This window comes from Onychostoma macrolepis, chromosome 21 (assembly GCF_012432095.1).
Source record: "Onychostoma macrolepis isolate SWU-2019 chromosome 21, ASM1243209v1, whole genome shotgun sequence".
Lineage (NCBI taxonomy): Eukaryota > Metazoa > Chordata > Actinopteri > Cypriniformes > Cyprinidae > Onychostoma > Onychostoma macrolepis.
Window position 1 is genome coordinate 979131 of NC_081175.1, and position 17599 is coordinate 996729.

At 36.5% G+C, this 17599-nt stretch overlaps 1 protein-coding gene across 1 annotated transcript; it reads right to left on the minus strand.

The window, feature by feature from the left end:
• Window positions 1-470: 470 nt before the first annotated feature.
• Window positions 471-17538, minus strand: rnf14 (ring finger protein 14). Its single transcript, XM_058759151.1, has 8 exons — window positions 17383-17538; window positions 9199-9359; window positions 8874-9004; window positions 7269-7760; window positions 4985-5213; window positions 3888-4060; window positions 2442-2572; window positions 471-1016 (listed from the first exon to the last, which is right to left on the minus strand). The coding sequence occupies exons 2-8, from the start codon at window positions 9347-9349 to the stop codon at window positions 959-961; spliced, it is 1365 nt and encodes a 454-aa protein (XP_058615134.1). The 5' UTR covers window positions 9350-9359; window positions 17383-17538; the 3' UTR covers window positions 471-958.
• Window positions 17539-17599: the final 61 nt, after the last annotated feature.

A 17599-nucleotide genomic window follows, 5' to 3' on the forward strand; every position in this document is an offset into this window, starting at 1 on the left:
CATTAATTGTCATGTGTAGCTTGAGGCTATAGCTGTAATTTCTGTGTTATACCCACACGTACCATTATATTCCATGGTGTATTTCATCAGAAGAAATCATACAGGTTTCAAAAGAAAATTTTCATTCTCTAAAAAGGTTTTCTACAATTTCTGTCAGGATCAGAGGGATGAGGGCAAGCCGTGTAACGCCAGAGTAAAGTAATCTTTACTCCAGACGTAGTTTTGGTTGATTTGTTTGTACAGTTTCGCTCACTGTTAGTTTCTGATAACCAGTGCACTCACTAATAGTCAAGTGATGTCTGTGTAGTTATGTTATAGACTACTGAAAAGCATTATAACGGTTACATCATTGTATTAAGTGATAAAGAAGCTGCATTTTTATTAGTGTTAAAGGTGAGAGTGCACTGATCATCCAGACGGCATGATGCCTAATCATGCATTACGTAAATACTGAGTCAAGACAATCTGCTAAACTCGTCCTTCTACATGTATTCATTTTACCATACAACCTTGATTACGTGTCACCCAAAGACAGTATGCATGCCACAAGAACTCATTTAACATTTATTTTACTGCCAAATCCATCCTACATTTCTGAACCATCCAACATTTGTCCAAAAGATGCAATGTATATTATTAACAATGACTGGTGAGGATACCGATGTAAACAAGAAATCTTATTAAAAGACAATTCCAGCAAAGGAAGCGGATTCATAAACTAAATATAGAGGATATATTCTGTAGTTTTGCACACATATCTGCTAGGGGGATGCTTTTGCATGGATGCAAATGCAAAAAAAGGGTAAATTAAAAAATATTTTGCTTAAAAAGGCAAGTAAATTCTATGGATAGATGCATGATGCTCTAGTCAGGTCTTGAGCATCTGGTTCTGTAGTCCATCGATGTGCATGAAAACACTGCCTGGATAACATCCTTTAAGCATTTAATTTATAGTGGATCAGTTATCTTCGTCACTCCCAAAACCTTCCTCATCCATTTCCATTCCTTGAAACAATCTAGAGCAGAAAAGAAAGAAAGAAACAAACAGTAAGCAAGTGCACCAGCCATTAACTATCAGTCTTTTGAAATCTATTAGACATGACTTTAAGTCCAGGGGCTTCATGCATAAAACTTTGCGTAGAATTCATCCTAAACATTCACCAGAAAATGCACCAAATTCCCTTCAGAGTGAAAGATTGTACGTTCATGCATCCCCACCACGTCTCATCTCTGAAATAACCATATATAGAGCTAACGACATGAGTTTTACTCTGCGTAACATCATCTGCATATCATTTGCATATGCATATTCCCACCTGTGTGAAATGGATATACCTTTTGACCATGTTTTTGGGTGCAAGAATAATAAATTAAAAAAATTACTAACCGCTTACTGTTTCCTTCATATAAAAGATTGAATTGAATTTGTCACTCATTAATGCAAATCATTATCCGTCAGTCATACAGCAAATATAGGCCTATACACTACCAGTCAACTTTTTTTAAATGTTAAGTTTTCTGCTCACCAAGCCTGCATTTATTTGATCCAAAATACAGCAAAAGCTCTAATATTGTGAAATATTTTTTACTATTAAGAATAACTGCTTTCTATTTGAATATATTTTAAAATGTAATTTATTTCTGTGATCAAAGCTGTATTTTCAGCACCATTACTCCAGTCTTCAGTGTCACATGATCTTCAGAAATCATTCTATTATGCTGATTTGCTGCATTATCAATATTTAAAACAGTTGAGTACTTTTTTTTTCTGGATTCTTTGATGAATAGAAAGATTAAAAAATCCAAAAATGTTTTTGTAACATTATACACTAAACCATTTAAAAGGTTGGAGTCAGTATCATTTTTGTGGGGGAAAGAAATTATAGAAATTAATACTTTTATTTAGCAAGGATGCTTTAAATTGATCAAAAGTGATGATAAAGGCATTTATAATGTTACAAAATATTTCCATTTCAGATAAATGCTTTCTATTCATCAAAGAAACCTGAAAAAATTTTACTCAGCTATTTTCAATATAATAATAATAATAATAAATGTTTTTTTGAGCAGCAAATCAGAATATTAGACTGATTTCTGAAAGATCATGTGACTGGAGTAATGATGCTAAAAATTCAGCTTTGAAATCACAGGAATAAATTACATTTTAAAATGTATTCAAATAGAAAGCAGTTATTTTAAATAGTAAAAATATTTCAAAATTTTACTGCTTTTGCTGTACTTTGAATCAAATAAATGCAGGCTTGGTGAGCAGAAGAGGCTTCTTTAAAAAACATTAAAAATCTTACTGTTCAAAAACTTTTGACTGGTAGTGTATGCATGACTTGTGGATAAAGAGATCAGATGGTTATGTCAAACAGTTATGAGTAAAACACTCCGATGCGTGTAAGACTATGCAGTGGCTCTCTGAAGACGGTACTCACTGGTTAAAGCAGGGCGAGTTGGGGTTGTTGAAGTGACTGTAGGGGTTCACCCTGCTGAGAGCTCCCAGACACATCCAGCAGAAATACTTCTGACACGACGAACAGGTCATCTTATTACAGCCGTGCACCTTCTGCACAAACGAGAAGAGCAGAGTCATTCAGCTGCAGAAAACACAGAAAGAGCAGACCTTTGCACAACACATCAGATTCCAGTTTGCAGAAGGTTCCCACAGTTTCTCTTTAATTTGTTTCATAGAGATTTCTGGGGCAGTTTTTCATTTGAATGCCAGGTACAGATAGAAATATTTGCTATTAGTACATCAGTGACTAGTATTTTTACACTTATAGGTCTTAATTACTGGACCAAAAACATTCCTAATATACAATTTTGGTATTCATTTTTTGACTCGTGAAATTAAATATGTTGACCTAAAATTGAATGAGGTGCTCAGCAACAACACCTTGTTTTATCAAAACAAAACTTCATTGGTACCTGCTAAATTTGGTCAAAAGATCTGAAAAATGGCTATTTTTGCTCAAAACTCTTGAAATGTTTTTCAGAAAATGCGTCTATGTTTGTGGATTTCTTGGGTCATGCCGACGATACCATTTTTGCTAGGATCGAACAAACCGCCTGTTTGGCATTTCACAATTTTTGTTCAATTAAGATATTTTCTTAACGCTTTGGTGTATTGGCATACAATTTGGTAGAGATCACCATCAGCTTGTCCTGAAGAAGCCTGTTTAGTTTAAACAGCACCACCTAGCGTTCAGAAGATATAATGCTTTTTTTTCCTTTTTTTTTTTTAATCTTTCTTTGTTGATATAATTCTTGGTTTTGTTGTGCAATGGGTTGAACTGAAACACCCTAAGCCCTTGATTACTTGGAATGGAGTTGATTTATTATTTACCATGATCTTCCTTATCAACTTTTGGTTTTGTGGATTCTATATGCCTATAGGCAGTGTTGGGGAAAGTTACCTTTAGAAGTTATGCATTACGATATTGCATTACTCCATTAATAATAACTAAATTCATTACTTAGTTACTATTTGTAACTAAGTACAAATAGTGCAAGTATGTTTGTAAGTATGTAAGTATGTTACCTTTTGTCACCTGCAATGAGCTTGCTTATAACGGTTTTTAATAAGTTATATTTTTGGTAGCTGTAAAGTGTCACACCAAAAGTGAAATTAATAAGCCCAAACATTGCCTATAGGTATGCATTGCAGTTTAGCAAAATATACAAAAATCACACAACAAGTAAGAATTATTTGGTTCAATCTCAAAGTAACCCATACATGATATGTGGGGGTAGGTTAAGTGCGATCTGCTGTGACGCCACAATCGCGTTGCATTGTGGGATATGGAGCTGCCTGAATCATACATCGGAGCAGGCTCGTAAATCCTGAAAATATGTAGTATGCACACATCCTTAGTACTGGCCTGTATGTTGGTGCCACAGCAAGGGCACTGTTTACAGTTATCCTTCAGCCATTCTGTGCTGAAAGACTCCTCCACCGCCCTCTGAATGACCCGCCTGCCAAAACGCTTCTCAAGGAACTTCTTCCCCTCTTCGCTCGCAGAAATATACTCATCCCGCAAACTACGGAGCTCATCTGTTAAAGAAAGACACAGCTTTTGAACTCTGCAGACGGAAACAAACTAACAAAGTGTGTGTGCTTCACATTCTGGAGCAAGAATGCTGTTCACTGAGCATCCAATATGTGTCCCTGCAGCACAGAAGCAGTCATGAGCAGCACAGGTATATTTGCAGCAATAGCCAACAATACATTGTATGAGTCAAAATTACCTATTTTTCTTTTATGCCAAAAATCATTAGGATATTAAAGGAGTAGTTGACTTCCAGAACAAATATTTTCAGATAATGTACTCACCCCCTTGTCATCCAAGATCTTTGAACCCAGAGTATATAAAATGTAAAAAAAGTTTTAAAAAATAACCGGTCATTTTCTTCCTCGGCTGGGATCGTTTGGAGCCCTTTGACGCTGCATTTAAACTGCATTTTGGAAGTTCAAACTCAAGGGCACCATAGAAGTCCATTATATGGAGAGAAATCCTGAAATGTTTTGTTCAAAAAACATAATTTCTTTACGACTGAAGAAAGACATGAACATCTTACATTATCTGAAAATTTTTGTTCTGGAAGTGAACTACTTCTTTAAGATCATGTACCATGAAGATATTTTGTACATTTCCTACCGTAAATATTTCAAAACTTAATTTTTGATTAGTAATATGCATTGCTAAGAACTTCACTTGGACAACTATATTATTGGCACATTTGGACAACTCAATATTTAGATTTTTTTCCACTCTCAGATTCCAGATTTTTAAATAGTTGTTTCTCGGCCAAATATTGTCATATCTTAAACCATACATCAATGGAAAGCTTTGTATAAATCTTAATTTCCAAAAAATTAAGACCCTTATGACTGGTTTTGTGGTCCAGGGTCACATACACTAATATTAGACACAAGCTACATTTAAGCTGCAACAGGTGTAAATATCCATTATCTTACCAGCCGTCGCTATGCAGTGAGAGAGGCCGTGATAGCTCCGCTTACAGAGCGTACAGAAGGCATATCTGCAGGCAGGACAGATGCCCATCGTAGAGTCAGGCTCCACCATCACCGCCATACAGCAGCTCATACGGGGACAATACATCACATCCGCCATCAGGTCCAGACTCGACTGCAGCAGGAGACGATCATAGCGTGCAAACTCATCTTCGCCCACCAGAAGTTTCACCTGTTGTATAAGCAGACTGATGTCAGACCTAAAACTACATTCAGAATTAGGGCTGCGACGATAAATCGATGCAGAATCGATTCGTGGATCAATTCTGAGTTCTTCCGAATGCATCGGGATTCTCTCTGGAATCAATTCTGAGCGAAGATTTTAACAGCAGATGGCGCTCTACTCTAGTTCTTTTTGCGTCAATATCGCACACCCCTAACTACCAGTGAAATTTCGTAATTCTCAATTCCAATTTCAATATCACAGGAAAAACTACTAGCCTAACAAATTTAAAGTTCAAACATTATTAAAGACAAATAATTATGGAAGCCCATTTCCGCCACTGAATAAAAAATAAAAAAGGTTATTGCGACTTATCTCATCTCACAATTCTGACTTTACATTATACTTATTTATATAAGTTTTGAGGGGGGAAAAAGACTGATGTGTTCTCAGAATTGCGAGTTTATATCACACAATTATGAGAAAAAAAAGGTCAGAATTGTGAGATAAAAAGTCGCAATTACCTTTTAAATGTTTTATTCAGTGGCGGAAATGGGCTTCCATAAATAATCAGTCAGTAATAAAGTAAGAACAAATTTCAAGCAATAGCACAAATAAACAAAACAAAGATACAAATAAAATAAACATTGCTTTTCCAGGGAGGTCTAACAAGATATCCTCCAGAAATGTAATAATCAAATAGTGCTCGGCGGTATACCGGTTCATACCGAATACCGGTGTTTATTTTTCTTATGATATGAATTTTTAAAATACCGCAATACTGGTGTTATTTAAATAACGTTCGGAACGGGACACAGTTTGAGAGGGGTCTCTTTTCACTCAACTTTCAGACCCTTTTAGCGGCTTTTTTCCATAGAATATACAAACTGACAAACCTAGTGACTTTTTTGGATAAACCTTAGCTATGGTTCAGTTGGAAGATGTCTCCAGTGCTGCCCCGCCAGCGCGAGATCTGACTCCCGGCGCAGCGTCGCGTCTCTCTGCGTCTGTTCTGTGCAGCGAGCGGCAGAGAAGCACGGCATTCAGCAGCCGTACCGCAGCAGACTCGTCAGTAAATGAGTACAAAACAGCGTTTCCAAGCACCTGCCGCTAACTGACTGTTTGGGATTATAAATATGAGCATAGTTCGTCTGTTAATATCATGCATTTTTTTTTTTGTTTGTTTGTTACTCAGACGCAGGCAGTGCAATAGGGCATTCTAAGTCAATCTGCTGCAGTTTCTCTCTCAATCAGTAAACACCCGGTCATGCATGAAAAAAATAAATACCGTCATATACCGTGAAACCGGTATCATTTTGAAAAATACCGTGATATAAATTTTTGGTCATACCGCCCAGCACTATAATCAAATATAAAATAACACTACACTCTTCACTGCATAGATTAATGCTTATTAAAGCCACAAAAGTTATTCAGTCAAGTGAGTGACTTTGTCTTTTTCATTTGTTGATTAACATTAATGACATAAACAGCAGCATGTACATTACGCTGCTGTCACTTTAAGACCTAATGCACAGATCTAATGGACCCTCTTCACAAGAAGGTGACGACGGTTATCAGCATCGTAAGTCCTCAAAAGTTTTTTGTACATACATTTATAACACTATACTTTGTATTATATCACCTTTGCATCAAATTACACAAAACTAGTTAACGCTAACACGAGAGGGTCGGTAAATTTGACATCGTTCTCAGTCTATTTTTTTCCTTTTTTTTTTAAATCATGAAAACACTATGGTGGAGTTTTTCTTTTGCTATTTGAGCAAATGTGAATGCAAAAAATATATTTGTGGTACTCCCCCATTCACTGCTCGTTAAGTTAACCCATATATTGACATGCATCAGATTTTCTCCTAAAGGCTTACAGATACTCTTCTTTACAATCGCTTGAATATTTAAACAGACTTAAAAATGTGAAAAAAAGATAAACTTTTGTGACAATTCTATCCTTTTAAGCTGGCCCAGAGCCTCGTTGTCAAGCCCTACATAATCTATTTCCTACTCACACTGAGACACAATTATATAAGAGCAGACAGGAGATACCTGTGAAGGAGTGGCCATGGACATACACTTTGGCTCAGGGCAGTTAAGGCACTGGACTTTTCCGTCTCTAATCTGGATCTCAAAGTATTCCTTCATGCAGGCCTTGCAGTACACATGCTGACACTCTTTGAAGAGCAGAGAGTCGGATCCGAGCTTCTCCGAGTAACAGATGCCGCAGCAGAACACCTTCCCATCAAACACCTTCTGCTGCTGAGCTTCGTCAAAGTCCAGCAGCTGAGTCAGTATATCTGCGCGAGCGTCGACTTCTTGCACGGCTCTTGGGTCTAAATCTTGCGCTTTATTTTTTTCTCCAGAAACGTCCGCCGCTTGTTTTTGTCCAGATTCACTCTCAATGCTTTGGATTTCCAGCGGTGACTGTATTCCCAGGAATTCCAGAGTCTCTTCCTTCAGGAACTGCATCCAGGTAAAAAGAACCACGTTGCCTTGATTCTCCTCCCAAAGCTCATCCATTCTCCTGCAAAGCGCAGTGATCTGATGGAGTGACGATAACAATAATGGTGAGGAAACTATGACTGATTTATTTTTTTAGTCAAGTACACTACCAGACAAATTTTTTTTTATGTTTTTAAGGGAGTCTCTTCTGCTCATCAAGGCTGTATCTATTCGATCAAACATACAGGAAAAAAAAAAACAGTAATATTGTGAAATCTTATTGCAATTTCTAATATCGGTTTCCTATTTTAATATACTTTAAAATATAATGTATTTCTGTGATGCGCAGCTGTATTTTCAGCATCATTACTTCAGCGTCACATGATCTTCAGAAATCATTTTAATATGCTGATTATTATGAGTGTTGAAACTGTGCTGCTTCATATTGTTTTTTGGAACGTGTGATACTTTCTTCTTTGATTCTTTGATGAACACAAAGTTAAAAAGAGCAGCATTTGTTCAAAATAGAAATATTTTCTAACAATATAAGTGTTTACTATGACTTTTTATTCATCCCTCCTGAATAAAAGTATGAACTTCTTTAAAAAAAAAAAAAAAAAAAGAAAGAAAAATTACCGACCCCAAACTTTTGAATAGCATTGTATATTATAACACAAAATTTATTTTTTAAATAAATGCTGTTCTTTTTATTCATCAGAGAATCCTTAAAAAAATGAAAATCACAGGTCCCCAAAAAAAACATGAAGCAGCACAACGGTTTCCAACATTGATTATAAATCAGCATATTATAATGATTTCTGAAGATCATGTGACGCTGAAGACCGGAGTAATGATGCTGAAATACAGCTGTGCATCACAGAAATAAATTATATTTTAAAGTATATTAAAGTAGAAAACTGTTATTTTAAATTGCAATAATATTTCACAAAATAACATTTTTTTCTGTATTTTTGATCAAATAGATACAACCTTGATGAGCAGAACAAACTTCTTTAAAAAACATTACAAATCTTACTGATCCCAAACTTTTGAGCGGCTGTGTATGTCAGCTGAGAGATGTGAACACATCCAGCAATTTATGACAGGTTTGATTCAATATCACAAATTAAAAAGAATGAATTAGAATGATAAAAGAGCGAAATACAACAATGCAAACCCACACCTTTCAGCACATTACTAAACAGGACTCACCTGGACTCTTGTGAGCCATTTGGAGCTTATAGTAAAAACCGGAGCCGAAGCTGAAGGATAATCAGCCGGGAATTCAAAACCCAGAACCAGCGGAGGTAGAAACGAGATATGATGCTCTGTGGAATTCTGTGCTGTAAATACAACGAAAACATAACAGACACTATGAGTAGTAGTATATTTTTATGTAATGCCATGTCAGCATTAGACTATTTTCAAGGCAAAAACAATTAACAAATACAATTAAAAAAACAGCAAACAAACAAGTTATATTACATTAACATATGATAACAATTCTAAAACTTTCTTTTTCTGGCAAAATTCTGACCCTTGACTAGCAGTTTGAAGTGAGGAGGAAGCTCCAGACACAGATGGATCTCGCCCTCCTTCGCTGACTCGGCCCGGCGAAACTCCTCTTCATCATATATGCTCGCTAGCGCAAGCAGTTCATCTTCTTGTGCTTCCTGGTCGGCTGACATTGGAACATTCCTGCGATTAACGTGAAATCAAGCAATTAACGTTTGTGTTTCGTAAAGACCCTTGAGCTATGGAAATACTCCAAATAAACTCTAAAATACATGCATGTAGAATAAACAGCTTTTTTAGGTTGCCACTGCCAGCTCTGCATAACTTGGGCTGCTGTCACTTTCAGATCTAATGCATGGATGTAATACGTGACCCTGGAGCACAAAACCAGTCATAAGAGTAGATTTCACATCTGAAAGCTGAATAAATGAGCTTTTCATTGATGTGTGGTTTGTTAGGATCGGACAATATTTGTCTGAGATACAACTATTTGAAAATCTGAAAAAAAAAAAAATCTAAATATTGAGAAAATCGTCCTTTAAAGTTGTCCAAATGAAGTTCTTAGCAATGCATATTACTAATCAAAAATTAAGTTTTGATATATTTGCGGTAAGAAATTTACTAAATATCTTCAAGGAACATGATCTTTACTTAATATCCTAATGATTTTTGGCATAAAAGAAAAATGGATAATTTTGAGCTATACAGTGTATTGTTGGATATTGCTACAGATATACCTGAGCTGCTTATGACTGCTTCTGTGCTGCAGAGACACATATAAGTGGATTCTTAACGTCATTTGAGTGTAACTCACTGTAAACATACATCACAACTAGGCTACTATTAATTAAATTTGTGTAAAACATACTCAGTGCACCCTTAAAATGGGACAAAATGCATCATTTACAGACAAAGCTGGGTACATTACTCATTTTAGGTAATGTATTCGGACTACTTTTTAGATTACTTGTTTTAAACTTACATGAAGCATACCATATTAGAGAGATCCCAGTATGCTTTGTGTCAAAAAATGTGATTTATTGCCCCCACCCATCTAAATGAGCATCTGTTTTTACCGTCCAGTGATCCTAAGGTATTTATGAATGTTTTGGGAACCGTGTTTTTGTGTGGGCCGTTGAAGACTGTTATGTGTTTAAACTTTAAATTGTGAAACTGTGTTAAACGGGACAAAGGGAAGTTTTTATTGGAGTTTTTTCACGTACACATATCAAGAAAAAAAATGTGTGTAAAACAAGCAACGACTTGTTAGTGTTGTTGTAACAAACTCTAACTAGTTTAAAAACGTTTTAAGTTAAATAAAAAGTTAAAACAAACAAAGCATCTGACACCTTAGTTAAAACAATAGCATAACATTACACCTTAAATAATACAGAGTTGACTCATCTTACCATCTTCTAAAACAAAAAAGCATCTGACACGTTCGTTAAGTAAAAAGTCAAAATCTTGTTACAAAAATTAAACAAAAAAGGGAAAAAATAACTGTGATCTAAAATAAAGAAAGAAAGAGAGAAAGAGCAGACTATACTCCGTCAGATAACCTCGCACTAGCGTGTCAAACGCAAAGATTTAAAAGAATTAAAGTAATGTTTTAACATTAGAACGAACGTTATTTTTAAGAAATCTTTAACATTTCTTAATTAATGAAACAATTCGGCACTCATCCTAAAGCTTTTCACTTTAAAATGAGGTGTTTACCTTTTAATCAAACAGTAGGCTACCTAACCCGCAGGGAAACGTTGCTTATTTTAGTTATTCGCACTTAATTTAGTAATACCTTTATTTACTCTTCTATTTTTGTCAAGTTTAAGACTTCTGACGTGTTATATAACCCAGACTTTTTTCACTTTTAAAAATTAGGTTTTAAATTTTTTTCTTATAAAAATCGCCTCTAAGCCGCAGGAAAATGTTGTTTGTCTTGTTTTATTTTATTTTAGTAGTATAATGACTTTATTTACTCTTTGATTTTTGTCAATCTTTAAACGTTCTAGCCTGCTATAACGGTTAAAACGCATACACGCGCATGTGAGATACTTGTCACAAACCGTCAGACACATCAGGCGGGGGTTGATAAGTTGGACTTATCGTTTATATGAATTATTTCCTCTGTCAATAATTTGATCAATTCTTAGTAAAATAAACCTATATAGACCAGTTGTTTTTATTTTAATAAATAAAACATCATACTTTGAAAATAAACATGCCGCATTTAAACACCACGGTTAATAATACCATTTTAAAGTGAGAAAGAGTCTAATCTGCTGTAAAGATTCTGTGAGGCATTTGTAGCACCTCGTTTAGGAATTACTTTTCTTGCGAACAACCTTATGACAATTAATTTTCAGTCTAATTTAGGTCTAATTCATGAAGAAATTCTCTGTATTCATCACAGGATCGTTTGACTGCTTCTAATCCTTGCTTTAGAGGTTCATGGTTTAGGTTTGAGAGATATAAAAACAACAAATCTTAGCTTATTTGTTAAAACAATAGTTATATTGTTTAATCATGCTGCTTTTCATCATCTTGTAGAGATACCCTGTGTGATGCTAAAAGTTTTTATTTGTAAAAGACATCATAAAAGTTTAAATGTAGGGGATTGTTTGTGTATGTTTGTGTTTATGTTTGAGTATTTTCTTCCTAAACTACACCTAAACTTTTAACTTAACCAGCTATGTGTCATATACAATCTTCAAAAGAGCACACATCCTTTGACCGGACAGTGAACTTTAAGACTAAACTTTTGACAAAGTTCATACTAGCAGGTGTATGTCATAAAATGGTTAACGTGCATGTCGTTTGATCAATGAACAGCAACGCCAAAGTTTACGATGCCAGATCCCCTCAAAAACTCGTCAGACTGCAAATGAGTTGCGTCTCCAGAAACACCTTCAGATGTTTTACAGCAACTCTTGATCTGATACGACGCGTCGTTAATCATCCGTCCAGACACACTGTGCCGTTCTCATTTCGTTGCCCCCTGCGTGAGACGAAATATTTACATTTCGTGCGATAAGGTGTCAGATGCTTTGTTTGTTTTAACTTTTTATTTAACTTAAAACGTTTTTAAAGTTAAAAACAGGGGGTCTTATCTTTATGAGGGGCAATAAATCTAAATTTTTGACACAAAGCATACTGGGATCTCTCTAATATTGCTATAAAAAAGCAAAGAGAAAATAAATTCCATTTTTTATACCAACATCATGGAAGACCTCAGTCAGTCCGTGTCGGCCACAACACCTCGAGCACTACCACACTGAACACAGGTGCCCCACAAGGCTGTGTGCTCAGCCCGCTGCTCTTCACGCTGCTGACCCACGACTGCACTGCCAAGTCCAGCTCCAACCACATCATCAAGTTCGCTGATGACACAACAGTGGTAGGCCTCATCAGCAACAACGATGAAACGCACTACAGAGAGGAAGTGGCACAGCTGGCTGAATGGTGTGGCACTAACAACCTGTCCCTCAATGTGAGTAAGACAAAGGAGGTTGTGATGGACTTCAGGAGAAACTCCGGTGATCACCCCCCACTGACCATCGACAGCTCGCCTGTGGAGAGAGTCAGCAGCACTAAATTCCTGGGGGTGCACATCACAGAGGATCTCACCTGGTCCACCAACACCATGTCACTCTCCAAGAAGGCACAACAGCGCCTACACTTCCTCCGCCGGCTGAAAAGAGCAAGTCTCCCTCCACCCATCCTCACCACTTTCTACAGGGGCACCATTGAGAGTGTGCTGACCAGCTGCATCACTGTCTGGTACGGGAACTGTACTGCAGCAGACCGCAAGACCCTCCAGCGGACAGTGAACACAGCTGCAAGGATCATCGGTGCCCCTCTCCCCTCCATCCTGGATATTTTCCTCACACGATGCTCCAGCAAAGCCAATAGTATCGTGAAGGACTCCACACACCCCTCCCACAGTCTCTTCCAGCTCCTACCATCAGGAAGACGGTACCGGAGCATCAGAGCCCGCTCTGCCAGACTGCTCAACAGCTTTTTCCCCCAGGCTGTGAGAGCCCTGAACTCAAATCACCCGCTCCTCTCTGAACCCCCATACAAACCCCTACCTCCTGTAACATGTAACGTGCAATTTGAAGTGTGCTACACACAGGTGAGTGGGCCTGTACAAACCACCTGTAGTAGCACACTCTCCTCCTCTATGCGCACTAGTCACTTTTCACACACACTGCTGTGTGTACACAAATCCCACAAAAAGAACTCAGTAATATATGTATGTTTACATGCTCATGCACTACAAATCATCCTGCACTGTTCCCCAGCCAGCTGCTTGAACTCAATGCTTCTCCTTGCACATGTACAGTACTTATCTGAAGCATTCGTATAGTTTGTATTTTTTAGTTTGTATAGGTACTTTTTTATAGATAGTATATTTATATTTATAGTCAAAATCTATCAGTAGGATAGTTGTGTATAGGTTTATATTGTCTTACTCCATTGTTGTATGCCTGTATTTATGTAGCACCGTGGTCCTGTGAGGCACGACATTTCGTTCCACTGTATGCCCCGCATGTAGCGGAATGACAATAAAGCTCAACTTGACTTGACTTGAAGTGCATTAAATATCACATTAAACTATGGTTTCTCAAACAGGTGTTAATGTAAGAACTGCAGTGGGTTTGTGAGTTGCTAAAAAGCTAATAATTAATTAAATCAATAAATTATTTAAACACTTGAACACTAAAAATAGAAATACAGTCAAACCAAAAATTATTCAGACATCAGATATAATTTTTGATATTTTTTACTAGTGGGTGCAGGACACTAAAGTTCATTTATGTAAGAGAGGATAGAAAAATAAAGTAAACTGTGACATATTACACCCAAAAATTCTTCATACAGTGAACTACCAGTAAAATTTGGGACCAAAATGATTGTGACACTTTGACCTGACCATGTTTTGCTTAAGTGTTTTTTTTTTTTTTCTTTAATTGCTAATGCAACCTTTTTTAAACCACAGACTGAACAAAATGAAGCATTGCTTGGTAATCGGTTGAGCTAAATTATTCTGACACAGTTTAACTCGTTGTCATATTTTATTACCGTTTTATAAACTATAGAGAATAAACTCTAATAATGTGAGAAATGTTGGAGGCTGACTGTCAATGTGACCATTAAGCGACACTTAACTGTAAACATGCAAATGTGTTGTTAAATTATTGTTTGGCTGACAAAAATGTTTGGGAATCCCTGCATTACATGAACAAACATTAATAAACCCTGCTCTGTTTACAGGACATTCAACAAGACAGAAGATGCTAACTGTGCTGGGGTTCTTGCATCTACTAAACTGTATAAGTGAACAGATAAATCTTAGATAAAGAGCAACTGGAAATCAATGTCTGATATACTAATAGTGCCCTCAGCTGGGAGGGAAGCTCCTACTTTATACTCATCATGTGTTATGCATTCAAATCAGAGCAATAATCCAGAAAAAGCCTAAACTAAACCAAACAATGAGAGTGTTCCTGGACTGGTGTGCATCAGCTGAGAGGTTTCAGTGTTACATGAGCTAAACTGAAATAGCTTACATTACATATGTATGCTCTTTCAAACACAGCAGAGAAAAACAACATGTGGATATTTTAGAGCATAGTATGTGATTTCGGGGAAGAACTGCAACATTGTTTCCGCCGTGTTTCAAACGGACACGCCCCTTCCGACGTCACAACTCGGCAACTTGTTTATTATACAGAGTTTTCCGCTTGAAATACGACTTGGTTTTGGCCAGACATGTGTTCAGAAATATTTCCGACTAAATATGAAGAAAAACGCATTGCCAAATATGACGCACTTGCCTAAATTGCTGTCAAACAGCGTAGTTAGTTTCACGTTACGCGCGGTATATTTGTTCTCTCCTTCTGTTCTAGACAGCTGACAGTCTTGGAAAGACATCAATAGCGCAGTAAGTTTCATAATATTCAACTATGGTATACGAACATACTCAAATCTGGTGCTTATAGCTGGATATTTATCGTCAAGAATGTTCTTACATGTAATCATAGCGCATGGCGCGTAAGGGACCGTCTCAAAACTCCAATCGCTTCGTTAAAACGTCGTTGACGTCCAGGTGAGAGATCATACAAAATTAAGTCATCATTTAGTCACCGGCATGTCATTCCAACCCCACAGGACTTTCGTTCATCTTCGGAACATATATTTTTTATATGTTCTTATCCTTTTATTGGAATTCTTCCATTTTATTGGAAGATTTGGGCCAAATACCTCCCTTCATTATTAGAAATAATAATTATTTTAGAACAAAAAACACTATAATTCACCTGTGTGTTATATAATTGTTGTACTACTAACCACACTGCCTTCTTACAGGGGAATGTTTGCCAATACCTCGCTTTATACAAATATAGTAATCAATTGTTTTAGAATAAGGTGAAATATTTATTATTATAATTAATATAATAATTATTTTAGAAAAGTTGTTGTACTCGTACTAACCACACAAGGTGTGTTTCCATTACACATTTGCACAAAACATTTGCAATATTTTATAAATTATGCTAAAAATCTATTGTGAAAATGGTAAATTAAAAAAAAAAAAGTTTTTGTTTACATAATATATGCGTGTGTACTGTTTATATATATCATGTATATAGAAATACAACACATGCATGTATATATTTCAGAAAAATATGTTGTTTGTATATTAAATATATTTATGTGTGACCCGTTCTGGCGAAATGAATTTTAAGATACTGTGATACTTGATAATGTGGAAAAACAATGAAAAAAATCAATTTTTCTTTTTTTAGCTAATTTCAAAGAACAGACATTCAAAAATAATCTCCCAAAGTTTCGTAGTCCAGATAATTGAGTAAAGGCATTTAAATGACTATTAAAGTTGAAATTCGCTGGAAATGAACATTGCTTTTCTCAACTCTTCTCGTCACTTCTGAGCATTTCTCTATATTCCGGGTATTCCCTGAAACGTCACTATCGCTGCTCTCCAAATATGGTCTTAAACGTTGTATAAAACCAATTAAAAAGCTTAGAAATGTACACAAACAGTTACATAAACGCTGATCATTTGTCAGTGGGAAGCCCCGTTTCGACTGACCGGCACGCGATTGGTCCAGCCATCCTCCCGTCAGACTAGCAGCGCTCTGTGTAAACAAGCTAGCAGATCTCCTCAGAAAGATAGTTCAGTACTGTGTAGTGTAGTATAGTGTAGTGTAGTATACTGTGCGTAGTTCTGTTTATTAATTTGAGAAATGTCGCTGTCAAAAGAGAGCAAGTCGCCAAAGCGTTAAACTCAGTCACTCAACCACTCTCTCACACGCTTTCTCTCTGTGACACATGAGCGTGTCCACGTGAGGTGACAGTCAAGGATACACACACACACACACACACACACACACACACACACACACAATGACACACACTCTCTCTCAAGCAAAAATGTAGCACCTGTTCAATCTTTCTGATTTTAGTAAATCTTTGTAAAAGTGCCTTTTAAAATATTTATTCAAATAAATACTTTAAAATAATTTGAGCTTCAGCCTGGTTTAATAGCATATATATATATATATATATATACATATATACAAATGTCTTTGGTCAAATTAAGCTGTAAAATAAATAGTTTATCCCTTTAAATGCAATGGATTTTGAAAGATATCAACAACAATAGGCAAAAACAGTGATTTTCTCAGGTTTTCGATTAGAAAAAGAGGGCAGACGACCATAATTCAAATGGGTATATCTTTAAAACCATTAAAGGTATGACTTTGGTCTTTGAGCTTATGGTCTCCTCTTTCCATTGACACACAAAATTTGAAGTTTGGGTCACTGCGACTCATTTTGCTGGATCAGGTCACATATATATAATATTAATTATGATTATAAATAAATATATACTGTATGTATATTTATTATGTAAACAAAAACTTCTATTTTGGATGCAATTAATCGTTTGACAGCACTATATGCAGTGCTTAATAAAAGCTGTGTCCTAATACAGATTGGACCTGGCTTACGTTTTGTATTAAGGGTGGAATTTCCAGACGATCCCTTAAGAGCGCCGGAGAATATCCAGCGAACGTCAAACTAATAACTAGTGTCACCTTACGACTACGGTCCAAACGGCGGTTTAGTTCAGTTCTTTCCTTTTTTAATTATCTGTTAAGATATCAACTTACAAAACACGTACCTTGCTCTATTTCCAAAGCAGCTCTACAGTAGACAACTGCAATCTCACAGCAGGCCGGATGGGAGGAGCTTGTGTTTGACAGGCTTCTTCTTCTACGGTTTAATGTCGGTGTGTAGAGCAGCTCAGCTGCATTACTGCCACCAGCTGGAGAGGAGAGAGAAGCGCCCAGAGGAGAGCAGGGGGATACAAGAATAACCTGCAAGCCTGGTAGTCTTAG